Raw genomic sequence first — 17,365 nt, forward strand, 5'->3', positions numbered from 1 at the left:
AAGGTCTATAACTAAAGACAATGACAAACGGAAGCTTGGTAGCTTACCGCCATTGGTGTGTGAATGTGTGTGTGAATGGGTGAATGAGAGGCCGTTGTAAAGCACTTTGGATAAAGGCGCTAAATAAGTGCAGTCCATTTACCATTTAGTATTAAAGTACCGTAATAGAGACACAAGTGATAATGCAACATAAACCAGATGCTTCCAAACCAGCAGAAAGCAATTATCCTTTACAATATTTATAATACTCCAGGGAGTCTGGCTTTCTTCTTTCTGGTTTGATTCTCATCCCTTTAATTTCCTTCCTCAGTGCATGTTTGATAAGCTCACAGCTTGTTTGCATTACTCCCTTCTGGACAGCGGTACAGGGCCACCAGGACAAAAACATCACACTTGAAAACACTTGAACAGTTTCTTCCCCAAAGCCACAGCCCTCCTCAATAACTCCTGATCATTGCACCTTGCACTTTACATGTTCTTGCACTAATTAGTTGTACAGTATATTTATTCATAATATTCACTCATATTGGTACTGTATATTTTGTCTTGAGTTTTGTTGTATTGTCGTCTTACTGTTGTATGTACTGTAGCTTGTTCAGCATGGTAGAATACCAAGTCATGTTCCTAGTGCACTGCACATGGCGAATAAAGTTGAATTGAATTGAATTGAATACGGCCCTGGACAGATGGGTGGACACCAGCAAGCCCCAGGGCAAGGTATTCACTTTTAACTGGCTACTAAGCTCTATTCATTTAAACTGTGAGAGCATTTCTGTTAATCCAACATTTAATTGTTCAGCTTAGTCTCAATGAACTGAGTTTTCTCCAAGACAGAAGACCCTCTCATATTTACAAATAGTTTTAACATTTTGTTGATTTTTTTTGTTTCACAGAGCAAGCCAATTCCACCACCTCCTCCGATACTATACATCCTATACTATGGCTCTGTCATGAGATGAAACGGGACCTAATAATAGGATGGTAAGTACCTTCCTGTCGTGGCATTCCTTGCATCGGTCTGCAGCAGCCCTCAGATGGTCTCTGGCTCCATCGAACGCCACCTGGAGTCTCATCCTGTGATCCATCACCCAGTCGTGCACTCCGCCATCCGCCTCCACTCATCCTAGCAGGAAATCAATTGGCAATATGGGGTCTTGACCAAACATCAATATGGGGTCTTGACCAAACATCAATATGAGGTCTTGACCAAACATCAATATGAGGTCTTGACCAAACATCAATATGGGGTATTGACCAAACATCAATATGGGGTCTTGACCAAACATCAATATGAGGTCTTGACCAAACATCAATATGAGGTCTTGACCAAACATCAGATAGAAGGGAGACTCACCGGTGGATTGGTGGTCAGCTTTGTTGTACAAGAAGACTACTTGGTGTGGGTAGGATGTCCAATCTCTCTTCTTGGTCATGGGCAACGTAGGCAAGAGATTATGTAGAGTCTGGTTAAACCACTCACACTGGCCATTCTCAGCAGGGTGGTAGGGGGTGGTGCATGTTTTCTGAATGCCACTGAGGCCACACAGTTGGATGAGAGCACTCTCGAAACTTCTCCAATGGTCAGAGTGTAGTCTTCCTGGAACACAGAACTTGTAAAACCATTCTTGGACCAGCACCCTGGCCTGTGTTTTCGAAACACACTCAAGCAGTCCCCACAAGGGGTGGAGGCCCTTTGTGGGGACTGCTTGAGTGTGTTTCGAAAAACACGTCCGTCATCACTAAGACATGCCCTTCCCTCCCATCCCAGGAATGCTCAAGCAAGGTATAATCAACGGCGAGGATTTGATTTGGCTTGGAGGCCAGCATTGGACCATTGGACCATAAACATCTGTGCTTGGGGCTGGGTGTCCGCTCACACTCCTGACGCCATTGCCTGACATCTTGGGACGTGCACACACATGTGTCAGTAGCACTTTTGCCATACCAGTTCCATGGTCCGGTCAATGCTTTGGTGTCCATGTTCATGGTGTTCAGTTGCTGCAGTACCTCAGTCTTCAGAGATTCCGGGAGGAGTAGCTAGAAAACCATCAGACCGGAAAGTCTGGCGATGAAGCACCCCATCCTTCTCTAGGACACAAATACTTTTGGCAGATACTTTTGGCATTTCTTTACCGTATATTGTAACTCAAGGTGTTTGAATTATTCCCTCTGTATATTATTTCCTTGGGTGTAATTCCCAAGGTGGCGTTGTCTGGCTACGGTTGGTCCCCCAACCACAACCCTCCTGTTATAAACTATAAAACCTATAGTTTGGCTTTCTGGAGAGAAAAGATATTGTTTTGTTTTCATGATGTCGACACAGCAACCGATTGGAATGAGGGCAATACGCTGTCAATCCGCTGAGGGAGTTATTTTTACAAAAACTGTAAACAAACAACTTAAAAAGCAATTCAAGTCGTACTGCTGATGTCAACTCACCCTGCCCAAACTCCTCCCAAAAGGACATCATGCACCTCCCAAAATCCTGACTCCCATTCCCACTTTGTCCCACTTTTCCAGGGTCCTATCCAGGATGACTCAGAATAGCAACAGGGAATAACAGTTTGTGTACTACACATTGATGGATCATGCCAGGCGACAAGACATATTTAAATAATTGCTTCCTATCAGTGCTGGACGCTGGACACTTACAGGGGGAGCGGGACGTGAAACATGACTAGGATTCAGCCAGGATACTATATCAAGGTCTTTGGAAATGTCCTTATAGCTTTGGCAGGAGAGAAGTGTGTCCAATCCTTTGGCCTTCTCTTCTCGCTATCCATCATGTTCTGTAGCGATTTCACTCTCCTCTTCTCTCATTCATTCTCTTCTCTCTCCCCCTTCTGTCTGTTTACTCTCCCTCTTACTCTCTGTCCAAATCCTATTCACGTTCTCCTGCTCTCACCCCTGTCCCCCGTTTACCATTCCCCCTCCCCCTCCCCCACGTCTCTCTCTTTCTCTCTATCTCTTTCTCCCTCTCTCTCTCTCTTAATCTCCCATAATCTCTCTCTTCATCTGAACCTGTTGACCTGGTCTAGGACCGAATCTGTGTGGGGGAGTTCATTGTGTCCATTCACAGTCCCACATCTCCTCTCTGGACGTAGCCTCTCTTCCACAGTCCAGCCCCAGCTTCTTGGATTCAATCACTATGACCTCATCACCCTGGCCAGTTTCACTGACAACTGTCTTACATAACATGTCTTGGATCGTGCATTTGTTTTGTATGTTTTATCTTCTAATTTGATCCTTTCTTTTTTCTTTTTGCGTACTCTCCTCAGAGTGTGTTGACAATGCAATGAGTTTTTATAAGCCCATGACGGATGGTTCGTGTGGACTGTACACTGTTGCTTTGGCATGACAACAAAAAGCTACAATCATGGTGCCATAACACTAGAACAGCCATGATTTGACCCCTGTGAGTAAAGAAAAATGTTATATCTTTGCACTCGATCAAATTTCAGGACCCTCCTTTCATGACTTATCCTAGATATGTGCGTTCTACCACCCAGTATCCTTACATTTTCGATATCACTTCAGGATAAGCTAATATAAAGCTATTATGCAGCTATATTTCTGTGTAGGAAGCAGGCCAATTTACAAGTGGCCTCCTAGTGGTCCTTCTTCTTCTTTCGTGTAACGTCAGAGGTCCAACTCGGTGTCGCGTAGCCATGCCCGCATCTCTGGTTCTAGGTCGAAGAGGCTGGCTTCTGAGGGTGGTCTATATAAGGGGCAGATGGTGATTATGTGGTCGGCGGTCTGCTCTGGGTCACCGCACTCGCATGCCGCACTGTCCGCCAGGCCCCACGCCTTTATTGATGTTTTAAAGCGACCGACACCAGTTCGTAGACGGTTCAGTGTGGTCCATTGCCGGCGTGGTAGGTCGTCTCCTCCAATGACTAGTGGTCCTTGTGTGTAAATAGCAGCTTGACCATTGTAAAGAGGCAGCTCTTTTAGTAGGTAAAAAAGGCACGGCTGTTCTAGTGATAAGGGATGCCATGAAATCATTCTCCCAGTGTTTGTATCTCACCCCTAAGAATAACAGTCAGGCAACACTGTGGACACACTGGAGCAATAAGAGAATTGACCATAAGTGTTGTGTTCTGTCTGATTGAGCTCCTAATCAGGCATGGAGTTATCCGTGCTATGTGTGAGGCTAATGCTCCAATGATGAATGGTTCCAATGGAACAGCACCAGTGTTCCGTCAAACAAAGGGTTTGTTTGGATTGTTCCGCCGGCGTCCCGGGACACACCATGGCAGTGATACACTATTAGTGGTGGATGAGGTGTCAAGAAAACCCCCAGAGGGAGAAGAAGAACTGGGCATCGGAGCCGAGCATTAATAACCATGAGCCGTACTGTCCAACATCCATCAACATCAGCGCTCTGGTCCGTGTCGAGGAAAACAACCCCTGCACCCTCCGTTTTTTATAAACAACTGTGGTGGAAAATATGGCAAAGTAAACACAATTTGTCCCTAGTCAGCGGATAGGATTTAAAACTCAATTATGCACTGCTAACAACAAACAGATGAAGTCATGCTCTCGCTCGCCTGTGCGGTGGCCTCTGCCAGGCGCTCCAGATGAGAAAAGAAAACAGAGCAATAAAAAGGGAGAGAGGGAGCGAGAGAGAGGGGGAGAGACGGAGGGAGAGTGGTTCATTAAGTGTCGGGAGAAGGTTGAGTTAATCATGTCGACGTAGGGGCTGTGTGATAATTGGCCAAATGGTAGCAATCAGGGAAGGTGATTACATATTATACATTCTGTCAAGGCACAAACGCACACACACAGACAGACACACACGCACGCACGCACGCACACACACACACACACACACACACACACACACACACACACACACACACACACACACACAGACACACACACACACACACACACACACCACACACACGCACGCACACACACACACACACACACACACACACACACACACACACACACACACACACACAGGTAACCTCCAGTATCTCTATAACATGGTGTTATGTGTTTTTGATGGACTTGTACACACACACACACACACACACACTCCTTTTAAGGGTGCAGATGACCAATCTACCAAGATTTTGGAGGAGGAAGTCAGTCAGAATATGGATGAAACTTAACTGTCTTGAGTGAATGTTGGGGGTCCTTCTGGGTGCCTTTTGAGGTGCCTGGCACTGGACCATCCCTTCTTAGGGACTATCACTAACAGACTATGTTGTGTTCAGCTCGCCTTCAGCTCAGCCATCCTAGTTTCCTTTGGCAGTGCACTGCTTTTATTGTCTACGGGGGGAGTGAGGCCTACAGTACACTGTAGGACTATTGGAGCTTGAAGAATTACTGGTAATAATCATAATCAAATGGCCTAGAAGGTGACGTCAACAGGGTTTAAGTCTCAGAGGTTGCATCCTGTTTGTGAGCAACAGATGGGAAACAACAGAGAACAGAGAACTGTTGCAGCACTGTCTCTTTGTCTGGTGAAAATGCCCCATGAATCCATGTTGTTTGTACAGCTTGATGTTAGCACCAGTTAACATATTGCACATTTCCCCCCATGGTTACATTAACGCCCTTTCTCCCCCGGCCTGGGAACGTTGCACAGAAGAGAGGCTAAAACAATACCAATAGTGTAGATATGTGCAAAAAAATTGATAATCACAGTGTGGGGAGATTTTCATTATAATTTCATAGAATAGGTCTCAGTGGGGAGGGAACCCTTTATTTTCCAGTTTTTGTTCCCCTTGGGGACCCATTTGTTGAGGGACCGCCAGGCATCTTTAAATGGTGTGCAAATTGTTTGACACTTGTTTGTCAGTGAGTCAAGCTACAGGGCCACACGGGCAGCCAGCCGGTAAGACAAATTACAATTGTTTAAAGTTTCTATCATCTAACCTTAAAGGCCCTCTGAGTGCCGAGCGGAGGCCTTTTGGGTGGTGCTGCTGTGACAGGTGTGATGCGAAAGGGGAAGGGATGGAAGGGATGGAAGGGATGGGTCCTGAGAAAACAATGAGTCATCCTCGTCTGTGGGACTGACCTGAACTGACCTGTGCCTCTCCCACTCGTTATTACAACGAGCATCACAGAGGTGTCTGTGTGTTTCTGTGTGTGTGTGTGTGTGTGTGTGTGTGTGTGTGTGTGTGAGTGTGTGAGAGTGAGAGTGAGAGTGAGAGTGAGAGTGAGAGTGAGTGTGAGTGTGAGTGTGAGTGTGAGAGTGAGTGTGAGTGTGTGAGTGTGAGTGTGAATTTGAGTGTGTGAGTGTGAGTGTGAGTGTGTTTGTGTGAGAGTGTGAGAGTGTGAGTGTGAGTGTGTGAGTGCATGCGTGCATGTCTCCACTGTCTTGAGTCTCATTGTCGTGAGAAAACACCTGTGTCCTGTTTCATAAAGAGCTTTTTGGCAAGGCCTGATGGGTATTGTTGTTGCTTCCCTCCTCCCAGGGTCTGGGTCGGTCAGGACTCTCCCTATGAGGCAAGTGTCTAAAGGCCTGATATTGTAATCATGGTCGTCTGACAGAGAGAGTTCAGGAACGACAGCTGCCTCGGGAAAAAGACACGTTTCCCTGGTTCGTATTAAAAATAGACAGGCCGTGATGGAGATCCCTGCCTCCTCGCTACACACAGCTGCTCGACCTCTGAGAGACGTGAAGAGAAAAACATTTACCTCAACTCTGAGCTCACTGTGTCACGGTGTTGTCATGTGAATTTCATTCGAACCGAACCAGCGGTTCTACAGTATATTGGCATCAGGCGTAGCTGTGCAAAGTACAATATGGCTGTTTTTTTTCTTCATATAACATATTATGGAGGTGATGTATCACAGGGTCAAGCATTAATACAATGATACATTCATAATAAAAGCTGAACATTAAAGCTGTCCGAGCTGCCTGCCAGTGCTTTTGAAGGAATGTAGGAAAAGTATGCTGGCATGCCAGAGTCTGAAAACCGAGTGCATAATATCTTCTGGGTTTTTATTGTAAGGGTGAATAATTAAAAACATAAAGGAGCTGAGGATTCCTGTTGCTTAAAATGAAAGCGTCAACTGGCACTTTCTGGACATGTTTGAGTAATTACTAAAAGAAACAGATGAGACCCGGGATTAGACCAGAGCCAGACCAGACCAGACCAGAGTGTGTTCATGTTCAAATGGTAAATGGACTGCACTTATATAGCGCCTTTATCCAAAGCGCTTTACAACGGCCTCTCATTCACCCATTCACACACACATTCACACACCAATGGCGGCAAGCTGCCATGCAAGGCGCCGGCCCGCTCACTGGGAGCAATTTGTGGTTAAGTGTCTTGCCAAAGGACACCTCGACACGTGGCCAGCCGGGGCTCGAACCGCCGATCTGCCAACCTTGCGATCAATAGACGGCGACTCTACCTCCTGAGACACGCCCCAAATGGAGGAAGTCTTTTTGGGTCAGGGAATTAGCAATTCACTGAATGAATGAATGAATTATTCAATCAATGGATTAACTGGTGGATGGACACCTAGATGGATGGATAGATAGATGAGTGAATATGTAGTACAGTCATACAAGCCTACATAGCCAACAACTACATGAATGTTGATGCCTCACGGAACAAGGTTCATCTTCATGACATAACTTTCCGGATAATTTATTAACTCTACAGTTCCTAATGTCTTCAGTTAATGCCCCTGTACTCATCTTGGGTTAAGAGGATTTGTTTTTCTCCCACAGAGCTCATAACACGTGGGAGATGGAGAGGGAGGGACAGGAGTGGATAGATCATTGAACAAATATACATTAACTGACATGATGGAGGTTTCAGAAACGTTTGAGCTCCTTACATGATTATAAGTCTATGGGATTCCATGTAAACAGACCCGTTTTGAGTTAAGACTGACAGTTGACCCCCCCTAAATGATCTCAACCATCTGAATACTATAACAATTCACTTCAGGGACCACTTTTCCTTTTGTTGGGCCGAAACATAAAAACAACAACAATCCAAAAACACATAAATAAAAATAAGACAAATAAACCAGGTCTATAATTAGCCTATATATTCACCATTCACATAAGGACCACCGCAACGCGCCGCCATATTGTCCCACATCTGTTTCGCAGCTTGCCATTGCGCACTGGGGCTTATGTTGAAAAGGCAGCGCATGTGTATCATCTTTGGCCCGCGTCCACGGGACTATAACAGATTCCTACAGACGAGAAGCATCTGATGTAGTGCTCTCAATGGGGAGGGGAGGGGAGGGGGAGAGGAGGGGAGGGAAGGAATGAAGGATATATATATATATATATATATATTCTGTAACTGTCTCTCCAAGCCTGCAGAGGTCAAACGAGGCCTGTTGAGGCCCCGTCCACACAGAGAGAGAGGTCAGAGGTCGTATAGTCCGTGCACTCACCGGCTTCGTATAGTCTGTGTGTGTGTGTGTGTGTGTGTGTGTGTGTGTGTGTGTGTGTGCGTGTGTGTGTGTGTGTGTGCGTGTGTGTGTGTGTGTGTGTGTGTGCGTCTGTGCCTTGACAGAATGTGTAATCCCTTTTCATGACTGGGAGAAGGTTACACACTGTAAAATGTTTTCTTCCCCCACTCCACAACTCTCCCTCTCTCTCTCTCTCTCCCTCCCTCTCTCTCCCTCTCTCTCCCTCTCTCTCCCTCTCTCTCTCTCTCTCTCTCTCTGTCTCTCTGTCTCTCTGTCTCTCTCTCTCTCTCTCTCTCTCTGTCTCTCTCTCTCTCTCTCCCTCTCTCTCTCTCTCTCTCTCTCTCTCCCTCTCTCTCTCTCTCTCCCTCTCTCTCTCTCTCTCTCTGTCTCTCTCTCTCTCTCTCTCTCTCTCTCTGTCTCTCTCTGTCTCTCTCTGTCTCTCTCTCTCTCTCTCTCTGTCTCTCTCTCTCTCTCTCTCTCTCTCTCTCTCTCTCTCTCTCTCTCTCTCTCTCTCTCTTTATGAAACACAGCACCATATGGAAGAGATTGGGTTCAGTCCTCTCCTGGAAATCGTGTTGAAAATTTAATAGAGGACATTCTGCCAAAACTATTTCAGATTTGAAATGGTCCTTTGCTTTTTCTCGCTATGCCCCAAGTCTGTGCAAAAGGCAAAAAGGCAACAGACTCGAGGAGGAGGAGGAGGAGGTCATAATCTGGCCCGGTTTTTCATAACCATGCTTTTGTATTCTCATCTGGAAGATGATGATTTATGTGAATTGTATCACACTTGAAGAACTCATAAATGCCAAAAAGCATCTGTCATGATAAACCATCACACAGAATGTGGCGGAAACGTCTTGTCTATGGTTTTAATTTGAGTCTTGTCACAGAGCAACAAGCCAGTTCTTTCACTGTCTCTCTCTCCAGCACTGTGCTCCATCTGGCTGCCTTTGACCTTTGGCTCCACACAACTATCTCTAAATACTAGCTCCAAAGATGAGAAGAATTTGGCTGTACTTATACTCCCTGAAATACCATTGACTCTCTACTCTACTCTGGGTTTTGTGCACTACAAAATCCACTCCAAAGGTTTGGAGGGAAGAGAAGAGAAGAGTAGATGGCCCCTTTCACAGCTCTGCCTAACATGGAACTCATTTGGCCTGATCTCTGTGCTGAAAGCTCCTTGGCTGTTATCATATCTGTATATCACACCATGTCTCTTGTAGCTCTCTGGAAATAGGAGGTGATAATCTGTGGATTTATCTCATATTCTCATTGGATCTTTGTTCACGCCAAACCACACAGTGCAGTGCGGATTTGGCCCACCGAACAGAGAGCGTGAGAAGCTATGCTTTAGTACAGGGCTGTATTGTATCAAGACATCTTATTTCTGAACTGTGTCTGATCTTGCTCTGATATGACAATCATCTGATATAATAATTGCAAGTTTGGCAGATCGGTGGTTCGAGCCCCGGCTGGCCACATGTCGAAGTGTCCTTGGGCAAGACACTGAACCCCAAATTGCTCCCAGTGAGCGGGCCGGCGCCTTGCATGGTAGCTTGCCGCCATTGGTGTGTGAATGTGTGTGTGAATGGGTGAATGAGAGGCCGTTGTAAAGCGCTTTGGATAAAGGCGCTATATAAGTCAGTCCATTTATATAATATTGTGAGCTATTTTTGACAAAGTGGGATTTCTCCAGCAAGTTGTCTCAACATGTCATCCAGGTGTATCATGTAATTCCTTATCTGGACAGTGTTCTGTACACAAGCTCATACTATCGGTGGTGTTCAGGTCAAAATTAACTGTTTTGCATTTTCACTCAAATAACAATTATACAATGAATAGTTTTTTCAACCTGAAACTACATGGCCTTGGCTTATTTTCAGTGAAGAACATGTTAGAGAACATAAAGGGGGGGGGGGGTGTACACACATGTACTGTATATGCATGCACACACTTATGCACAAGTATTATTTTTGTCTTTCGCTCAATCAGATTTGCATTTCACAGATTGAACACACAACCCTCTCTACCAGCCGCTGTGTCTCAGGAGGTAGAGTTGCCGTCTAATGATCACAAGGTTGGCAGATCGGCAGTTCGAGCCCCGGCTGGCCACATGTCGAAGTGTCCTTGGGCAAGACACTGAACCCCAAAATTGCTCCCAGTGAGCGGGCCGGCCGGCGCCTTGCATGGCAGCTTGCCGCCATTGGTGTGTGAATGTGTGTGTGAATGTGTGAATGAGAGGCCGTTGTAAAGCGCTTTGGAGCAGCAAAAAAGGCGCTATGTAAGTGCAGTCCATTTACCATTTACCATGGTATAGACACACAACCCTCTCTACCATGGTATAGACGGTGTTCCATAACAATTCTCTCACTGTATTTCTTTTCTTTTCAAAATCACCTCCCAATTTCTCTGTGGATATCCAACACACACGCACGTACCAAAAGTTCCAAAATGTAAACATAATGACAAGGGTTAAGAATATATCTAATATATGCAAAGGAGCCACACATGTTTTACTTCATAACATTTTAATTTTTCGCATTATTTGTTATCATGCATATGAATATGCTGAGGTTAAAGGAAACCAGATGCTTATTGTTTGAAGAGAACATAAACATAAAAGCCAAATGCAACACATAATAATAGGAGACTAGGGACTCCTTTCAGTTCTGACATAGACAAGTAGACAAGTAATTTTACTACACCACAACATGCCTCATTGGCTATTTGTTGTACTTGTTGAGTGCTCAACACCCTGTTTTCAAATATAAAAACTACATTTTCACTCAGTATAACTATAAAACTACCCGCAAGAAGCTGGAATCTTATTAAAAACACAAAAAGGTAGCCCTTGGAATAGATCAAGTTATTCTTGGTAAATAAAACTCATAACTAACAAATTAAAACTGACTGGCATGTATTTTCTGAAACCTTTAAAGCTTAGGTGGCCTCATTGAAAGGTTAGGTCAATGTCTGTTAACATTGTTATGGTTCACATTTCTTTAGCTTTAATAATCAACATCTGTGCGACAATCGAAGCCAAAATGAGTATCTTGCTCTGAGTAGAAGCTGGCTTTAGCCACAGATCTAGGACAGTCCTTACCACACAGGTCAAGGTTACTCTTGTTTAGTATGTAATGGTTAAACATTTAAAAGTTTAACACACTATGCTCTTCAGCATAGACACACATTGTGTCGACAATAACGTTTTTGTAGTCGATTCTTAGCCAGAGAAACTGGTAAGTTGCTACGACTTGGTTAGAGAAGACCACTATCCAGGTAAGTATTCGGTTGTTAAGTCTGACGTCAAACGTGAAGTTTAGCAATTTCCGGGTCCAAACCAGAAATTCCCTGCACCAGAGTACCAGTGTACTACAGCGGTAGAATGACAGTTCAATCGTTTTTTAGACTCGGATCTATTCATACAACAAGGGACGCAGCACTTTCCCATATTTGTCAGCGTCTTTGAGCCTCGGAAAAGCGCTATACAAATATAATGAATTATTATTATTACTGAGGCATTTCGAAGAGAGCGCCTCAGCCAACGTTGGACCCGGAAACACGTCACGACTTAACAACCGAATAGCCTTAGGACAGTTCAATAATATGCCATGCAACGTGAAGTCCCTGGCATGGTGTAGTCACTCTTGAGTCATGAGAGGTTATTTCTTGGCCTTGGCTTTGCCACGAGCACACGCTGGTATGAACCATGGCAGCGTCTCTCCCTGGCATGGAGACGGGCAGCTAGCTGCAGTGGGGGAAACCCTGCCAGCAGGAAGGGAGAAACCATTTGCCCCGGCATGTTTCATGTGTGAGAGGTGTGAGGTGTGCCGTTACATGACAGGGTGAGATGTGAGACGTTGGCTTCCCGGCAAAACTCAACACCTTACTTCATTGAGCGCTGGGACTAAGAGCTATTCACTTATTTTTTTTAAAGTATTTTTTTAATGTATATAGTAATAGTTAACCCCAGGAGATTAGGACATTTTTAACAATGTGGTGCCGGTCTCTGTTACTGTGGTGAGGAGAGGTGAGGAGATATGGGAATAAATTGAGGGGGAGGAGATGGTGAGGAGAGGGGTAAGAGAGGTTGTGACATGGGGGCGGGGTCATTGGTTCATTGGTTAATAAGAGGTGAGATAATGAAAGAGATGGGGATGACAGAGGGTGAAAGAAAAGTGAGAGAAGAGATGTGAAAACTATTGGAATTTGGATGTGCTAACAATGCTAACAACATGTCTAACAAGGTGAGGCCAAGCATCATGGCTGGATGAGCAGCTTAGCTTGTGCCCCAGCATGCAGTTTGGTAATGATAGCAGAGTTGGTTTACTAGTGAGTCAGAGTGAAAGCTCTCCAGTTTATGGTTGGAAATCATATCGATCCAAGCCAACATTCTTATGAAATGACCCTGCAACTCTCTCTGTGGTAGCAACAGAGCGGAACAGTGTGGTTGTGATGCCGAGGCACATTTGCCATAGTGGAGCGTAGCTGTAGAGTATTCACATAGCTGGTAATACAGAGTATGTGTGGACGTACTGGATGTGAAATGTCTGTGAAAATGTGAAATGAAATGACGAATGAATACATCAGGAACATTGGAAGGCTATTCCATGGCATTACATTAGTGTTGGGAAATCATGCAACTATTAGATCGTTGGTTTCCTGCTTAACTTAAGAATTGAAAACATTCCTTTTGCAGTGGGACACTTTCCACGAACGCTGAAGGGGGGACTGGTCTGCAATACATCACATTTAGGAATGAAAATAACACTTCAATCACCTTAACGTCTGACATCATACACTATCACAGACTGCCAGTCTTCAGCCTACTCTTCATCCTGGTTTCTTAATACTCCAAACACACGCACAGTCTTTTCATACAGCCCTTTTCGTGTTTGCAGTGCAACGGGTGGCAGGTGAGGGGAGGAGGGTTTGGATGGTTTGATGAGTTCAGTTCTTTAGTTTCTTGGGGAGGGTCTTCTTGAGAGGGGGTCTCTTCTGGTCCTGGGTGGTGTCCTGGTCAGGGTGGGGGGGCTCCGGGTCCTGGTGGATCTGTTTGAGGCTGAGGTTCTGCTGGTCCTTGGTCTCGCGTTTGGCCTGACGCAGCAGACGCTTCATGGTCTTCACCTTGTCCCGCAGATGACTGTTGGCCTTCTCCAACGAACGCACCTTCTGGGAGAGAGTCTTCACTCGCTCCTCCTCCTCGAACAGGGCCTTCTGCACCGTGGAGCACAGCAACTGGAGGACAGACAGACAGGAAGTAGGCAGTTAGTTAACAGGAAGTGAGTTACAGCAACTGGAGGACAGACAGGAAGTAGGGAGTTAGTTAACAGGAAGTGAGTGAGTTACAGAGGATCAGGAATTGATTACTTTGACTTTTCTAACAACCGTTATCTACCGTTTCAAGATTGTAAACGATTGTTTATCTGTTTGCATACATGTAATGGGAAGGATGGTGGAAACAAAGCTTACCAAAGTGTTAGATCTTGGTAGTATTTCTTTATAATATAAGTATAATATAATCTGTGGCTCAGGACAGATTCACACTGTTCAGTTTTTGTCTGTCATGTTTAGAAGATGGCCTCTGCATCAGCTAGTCTGGCTGGCAGTCTGCAAAAGCTTATCTGACTCCCAGGGGCACCGACCTTGGGTGTTGTGCATGCTGGCGCCAGGGCTGGCTGATGTTGATTATTATGATGTAACAACTGTGATACAATGATGGTTGGCCTTGGCCAGTGTGTGATTGTCTAATGCTGTACTCTGCTGCCGGAGCTAGTTGCGGTTGGCTAATTAAACTATGTTGATAGTACTCATTACAACCCGTGTTGAAGTTCTATTCCTTGTCGAATCGTGTCTGCTGCACACCTGACCTATCAAGATGACGCAACGCATTCAAGATCACAAAATCCTCAATAGATTGAGTCATTCCATCTTCACCGACAAGAAGATTCTTCAGAAGCAATGAGGATTTTCAGTTTCAAGAGTAACATAATTTTATGATGTTCATGTTAGACACTTTGAGCCTGTGTAATGGATACCAAAGACACATTTCCATCTTATCCTATATGACAAAGAAAGCCTTTCCAACCTGGAAGCCATCAATCAAAAATATAAATGATTACTTCAGAAAGCAAGGATATCGATCTACACATCTCATGTCTTTGAAAAGAAAAAAATTGTAAATGGACTGACTTATATAGCGCCTTATTCCAAAGCGCTTTACAACGGCCTCTCATTCACCCATTCACACACACATTCACACACCAATGGCGGCAAGCTGCCATGCAAGGTGCCGGCCCGCTCACTGGGAGCAATTTGGGGGTTCAGTGTCTTGCCCAAGAACACTTCGACATGTGGCCAGCCGGGGCTTGAACCGCCGATCTGCCAACCTTGCGATCATTAGACGGCGACTCTAAGAGCCGGAAAACAATGTTTCCCCTTCTAGGTGTATGAAACCTGCGATGACTTCATTCAATTGAATGAATCATATTTCAGCTGTAATAGGTAACAAAGAAACGGCCAGATGTTTGTTTCATTTTGACGGTATGATGGAAAATCTAATAATTTGTATAAATGTACCTCTGCCAGCCATGTCATGAATTAAACCACAATGCTTTGAAACACAATACATTCAGATTGATACAGGAAAATAAAACATTCTACCATTTTACCATCCATGTGTTTTCCCTTACAGTACAGGCATACTGAAACTCACCTCTTTAAGTAAAAACATATTTTTCAGGTTACTGGGGAAATAAAGCAACATCTCACAGAGATTGAATAAGAAACATTTATGAGTAGCTAAGCTGTTGAAGAACGTACTCCAATGCATGTATGTGTGTGATGACTTCTCATCCTAGCCAACTGTCATCTATTATACGATCAACTGTCACACTACAACCACTATAGACATACTGTGTCTTCATGCCAAGTAATGACTGTTCTCATCAGTCAAAACATTTTCGTTTAATAAAAATTCACTGATAAAAACATAGTAGTGTTTAAACACATCCATGTCTATGAATGAATGAATGAATGAATGGTCTTTGAAGAGCCGTGTCATCATCAGTATCAATGTCTCTAAACTAATCGGTTTGGGAAAGGCTAATGTTCTTTTCTACAGTGTGAAATCATCTAAGGTCTAGTGGTTTGGCCTACTCATATCTAACGAATCTCTTTAATTTCTGAAAAGTTCTTCAAAGTTTCTTATTTGCTCAGTGCTATTTTTGATACATTTGGAAGTTGGAACCATCCGTCTTGGGGCTTTAGCCTTCTGGGTAAATTAGGGTTATGGAAACGTTCCTTGGTCTGACCAGCGGTAGCCAGAGCTTGTGTGTCTGTTTTCCGGTGTTTTAGTACAAGGGGAGCCACACAAGGATGGATTTATTCCTTTCTTTAGGAGCAGACATGCCTGTGGCAAGAGGAAGAAGGCAGACAAGCAGACAAGAAGAGAAGTGGAAAATACAAAACATTTGTATCCCCGGGCTGGACCCTTGTCTTGGAGGAGCCGCCTGAGGATGTGGAAATAAGAAGTGGTTGTAAGAAAGATGAATGGCGACCGCTTGTGCTTGAGGGGTTTACTGTGGCTAGCGAAAAAGATGTTCTTCACTTTTTCAAATGTGTCCTTTCTTTGTTTAGCCAGGTTGTCAAAACAACATTTTTCACAAGGGAAGACCTGGCTAGGAGGGCAACTAAATGGTAAATGGTAAATGGACTGCACTTATATAGCGCCTTTTTTGCTGCTCCAAAACTGCTCCAAAGCTGCTCCAAATAGCTTTACAACGGCCTCTCATTCACCCATTCACACACACATTCACACACCAATGGCGAGCTGCCATGCAAGTCGCTGGCCCGCTCACTAAATAAGAAAGCTATTCATTTATAGGTCCTAAATAACACAGTTATTTAAACACCTAGGCTGTAACACAAAACAGTCTCCAGAGTATCACAGGGCTAGGGTTTTCTAGGCGTGGATCATCTAAGCATGGATTTGCTGAGCCAATCCTAACGCTTCATGGAGCAGAGTGAAACGCTGATGTAAATTCACGGTCATCTGATTGTCATCCGACTGTTGAGGGAGGTTGGGGGAAATGTAAAAAAATGTGGCGGCCACTGCCATCCTGCTTCCCTGGTTAGCGCGTTATATGTGACGCGGTCTGGTAGGATTCTGTTATATTTGGGGGGCGGCTGTGTCTCAGGAGGTAGAGTCGCCGTCTAATGATCACAAGGTTGGCAGATCAGCGGTTCGAGCCCCGGCTGGCCACATGTCGAAGTGTCCTTGAGCAAGACACTAAACCCCAAAATTGCTCCCAGTGAGCGGGCCGGCCAGCGCCTTGCTGCCATTGGTGTGTGAATGTGTGTGTGAATGGGTGAATGAGAGGCCGTTGTAAAGAGCTTTTGGAGCAGCAAAAAAGGCGCTATATAAGTGTAGTCCATTTACCATTTACCATTTGCCTCAGACTTTTTTCCCCCAGACGTGAGTGGGGTTCTGATCAGTGGGGTTATGAACTAGGAATGAGAGGGGATGCTGTGTTTGGACCTGGGCATGTACAGACTTTAACCAACAGCACCAAAGGCACCGACTGTTGGGTCACTCTACCTACCAGTGTTTTGTGACAGTCCGTGGCTTTCCAGACAAAGCTCCATTGAGGACACGTACGTGGTTAATGGCCCTTGAAAATGCCTGGAGCAATGTGTGAGATCTGACCAGCCATCTCCCACATACAATAAACACCTGTATAATAATAATAATAATAATAATAATAATAATAATAACTTTATTTGTATAGCGCTTTTCCTGCAAACGTTGCAGCTCAAAGTGCTTTAATCATTATATCATCTTAATTTAATTATTTTGTCATTTCAAGGCAATATTAAAAGGATGGGTTTTTATAATCTTAATTTAATTATTTTGTCATGTAAAGGCTAATATTAACAAGATGGGTTTTTAGTCTTGACT

The 17,365-nt window shown here is 44.5% G+C and overlaps 1 protein-coding gene and 1 long non-coding RNA gene across 2 annotated transcripts in view; both read right to left on the reverse strand.

The window, feature by feature from the left end:
• LOC308170779 overlaps positions 1-17,365 on the reverse strand; it is a 370,737-nt gene that overhangs the window by 116,079 nt on the left and 237,293 nt on the right. The gene's annotated exons all lie outside the window — the stretch shown is intronic.
• ccdc3b (coiled-coil domain containing 3b) overlaps positions 13,147-17,365 on the reverse strand; it is a gene marked incomplete at its 5' end in the record, with an annotated part of 19,074 nt that continues 14,855 nt past the window's right edge. The window contains one exon of the mRNA XM_080545933.1: positions 13,147-13,644. Coding sequence (XP_080402059.1) covers positions 13,357-13,644 — 288 coding nt within the window. The 3' untranslated portion in view covers positions 13,147-13,356. The remainder of the gene's footprint in view (positions 13,645-17,365) is intronic.

The sequence above is a fragment of the Nansenia antarctica genome, assembly GCF_963989245.1.
Source record: "Nansenia antarctica genome assembly, chromosome: 15".
NCBI classification, from domain to species: Eukaryota; Metazoa; Chordata; class Actinopteri; order Argentiniformes; family Microstomatidae; genus Nansenia; species Nansenia antarctica.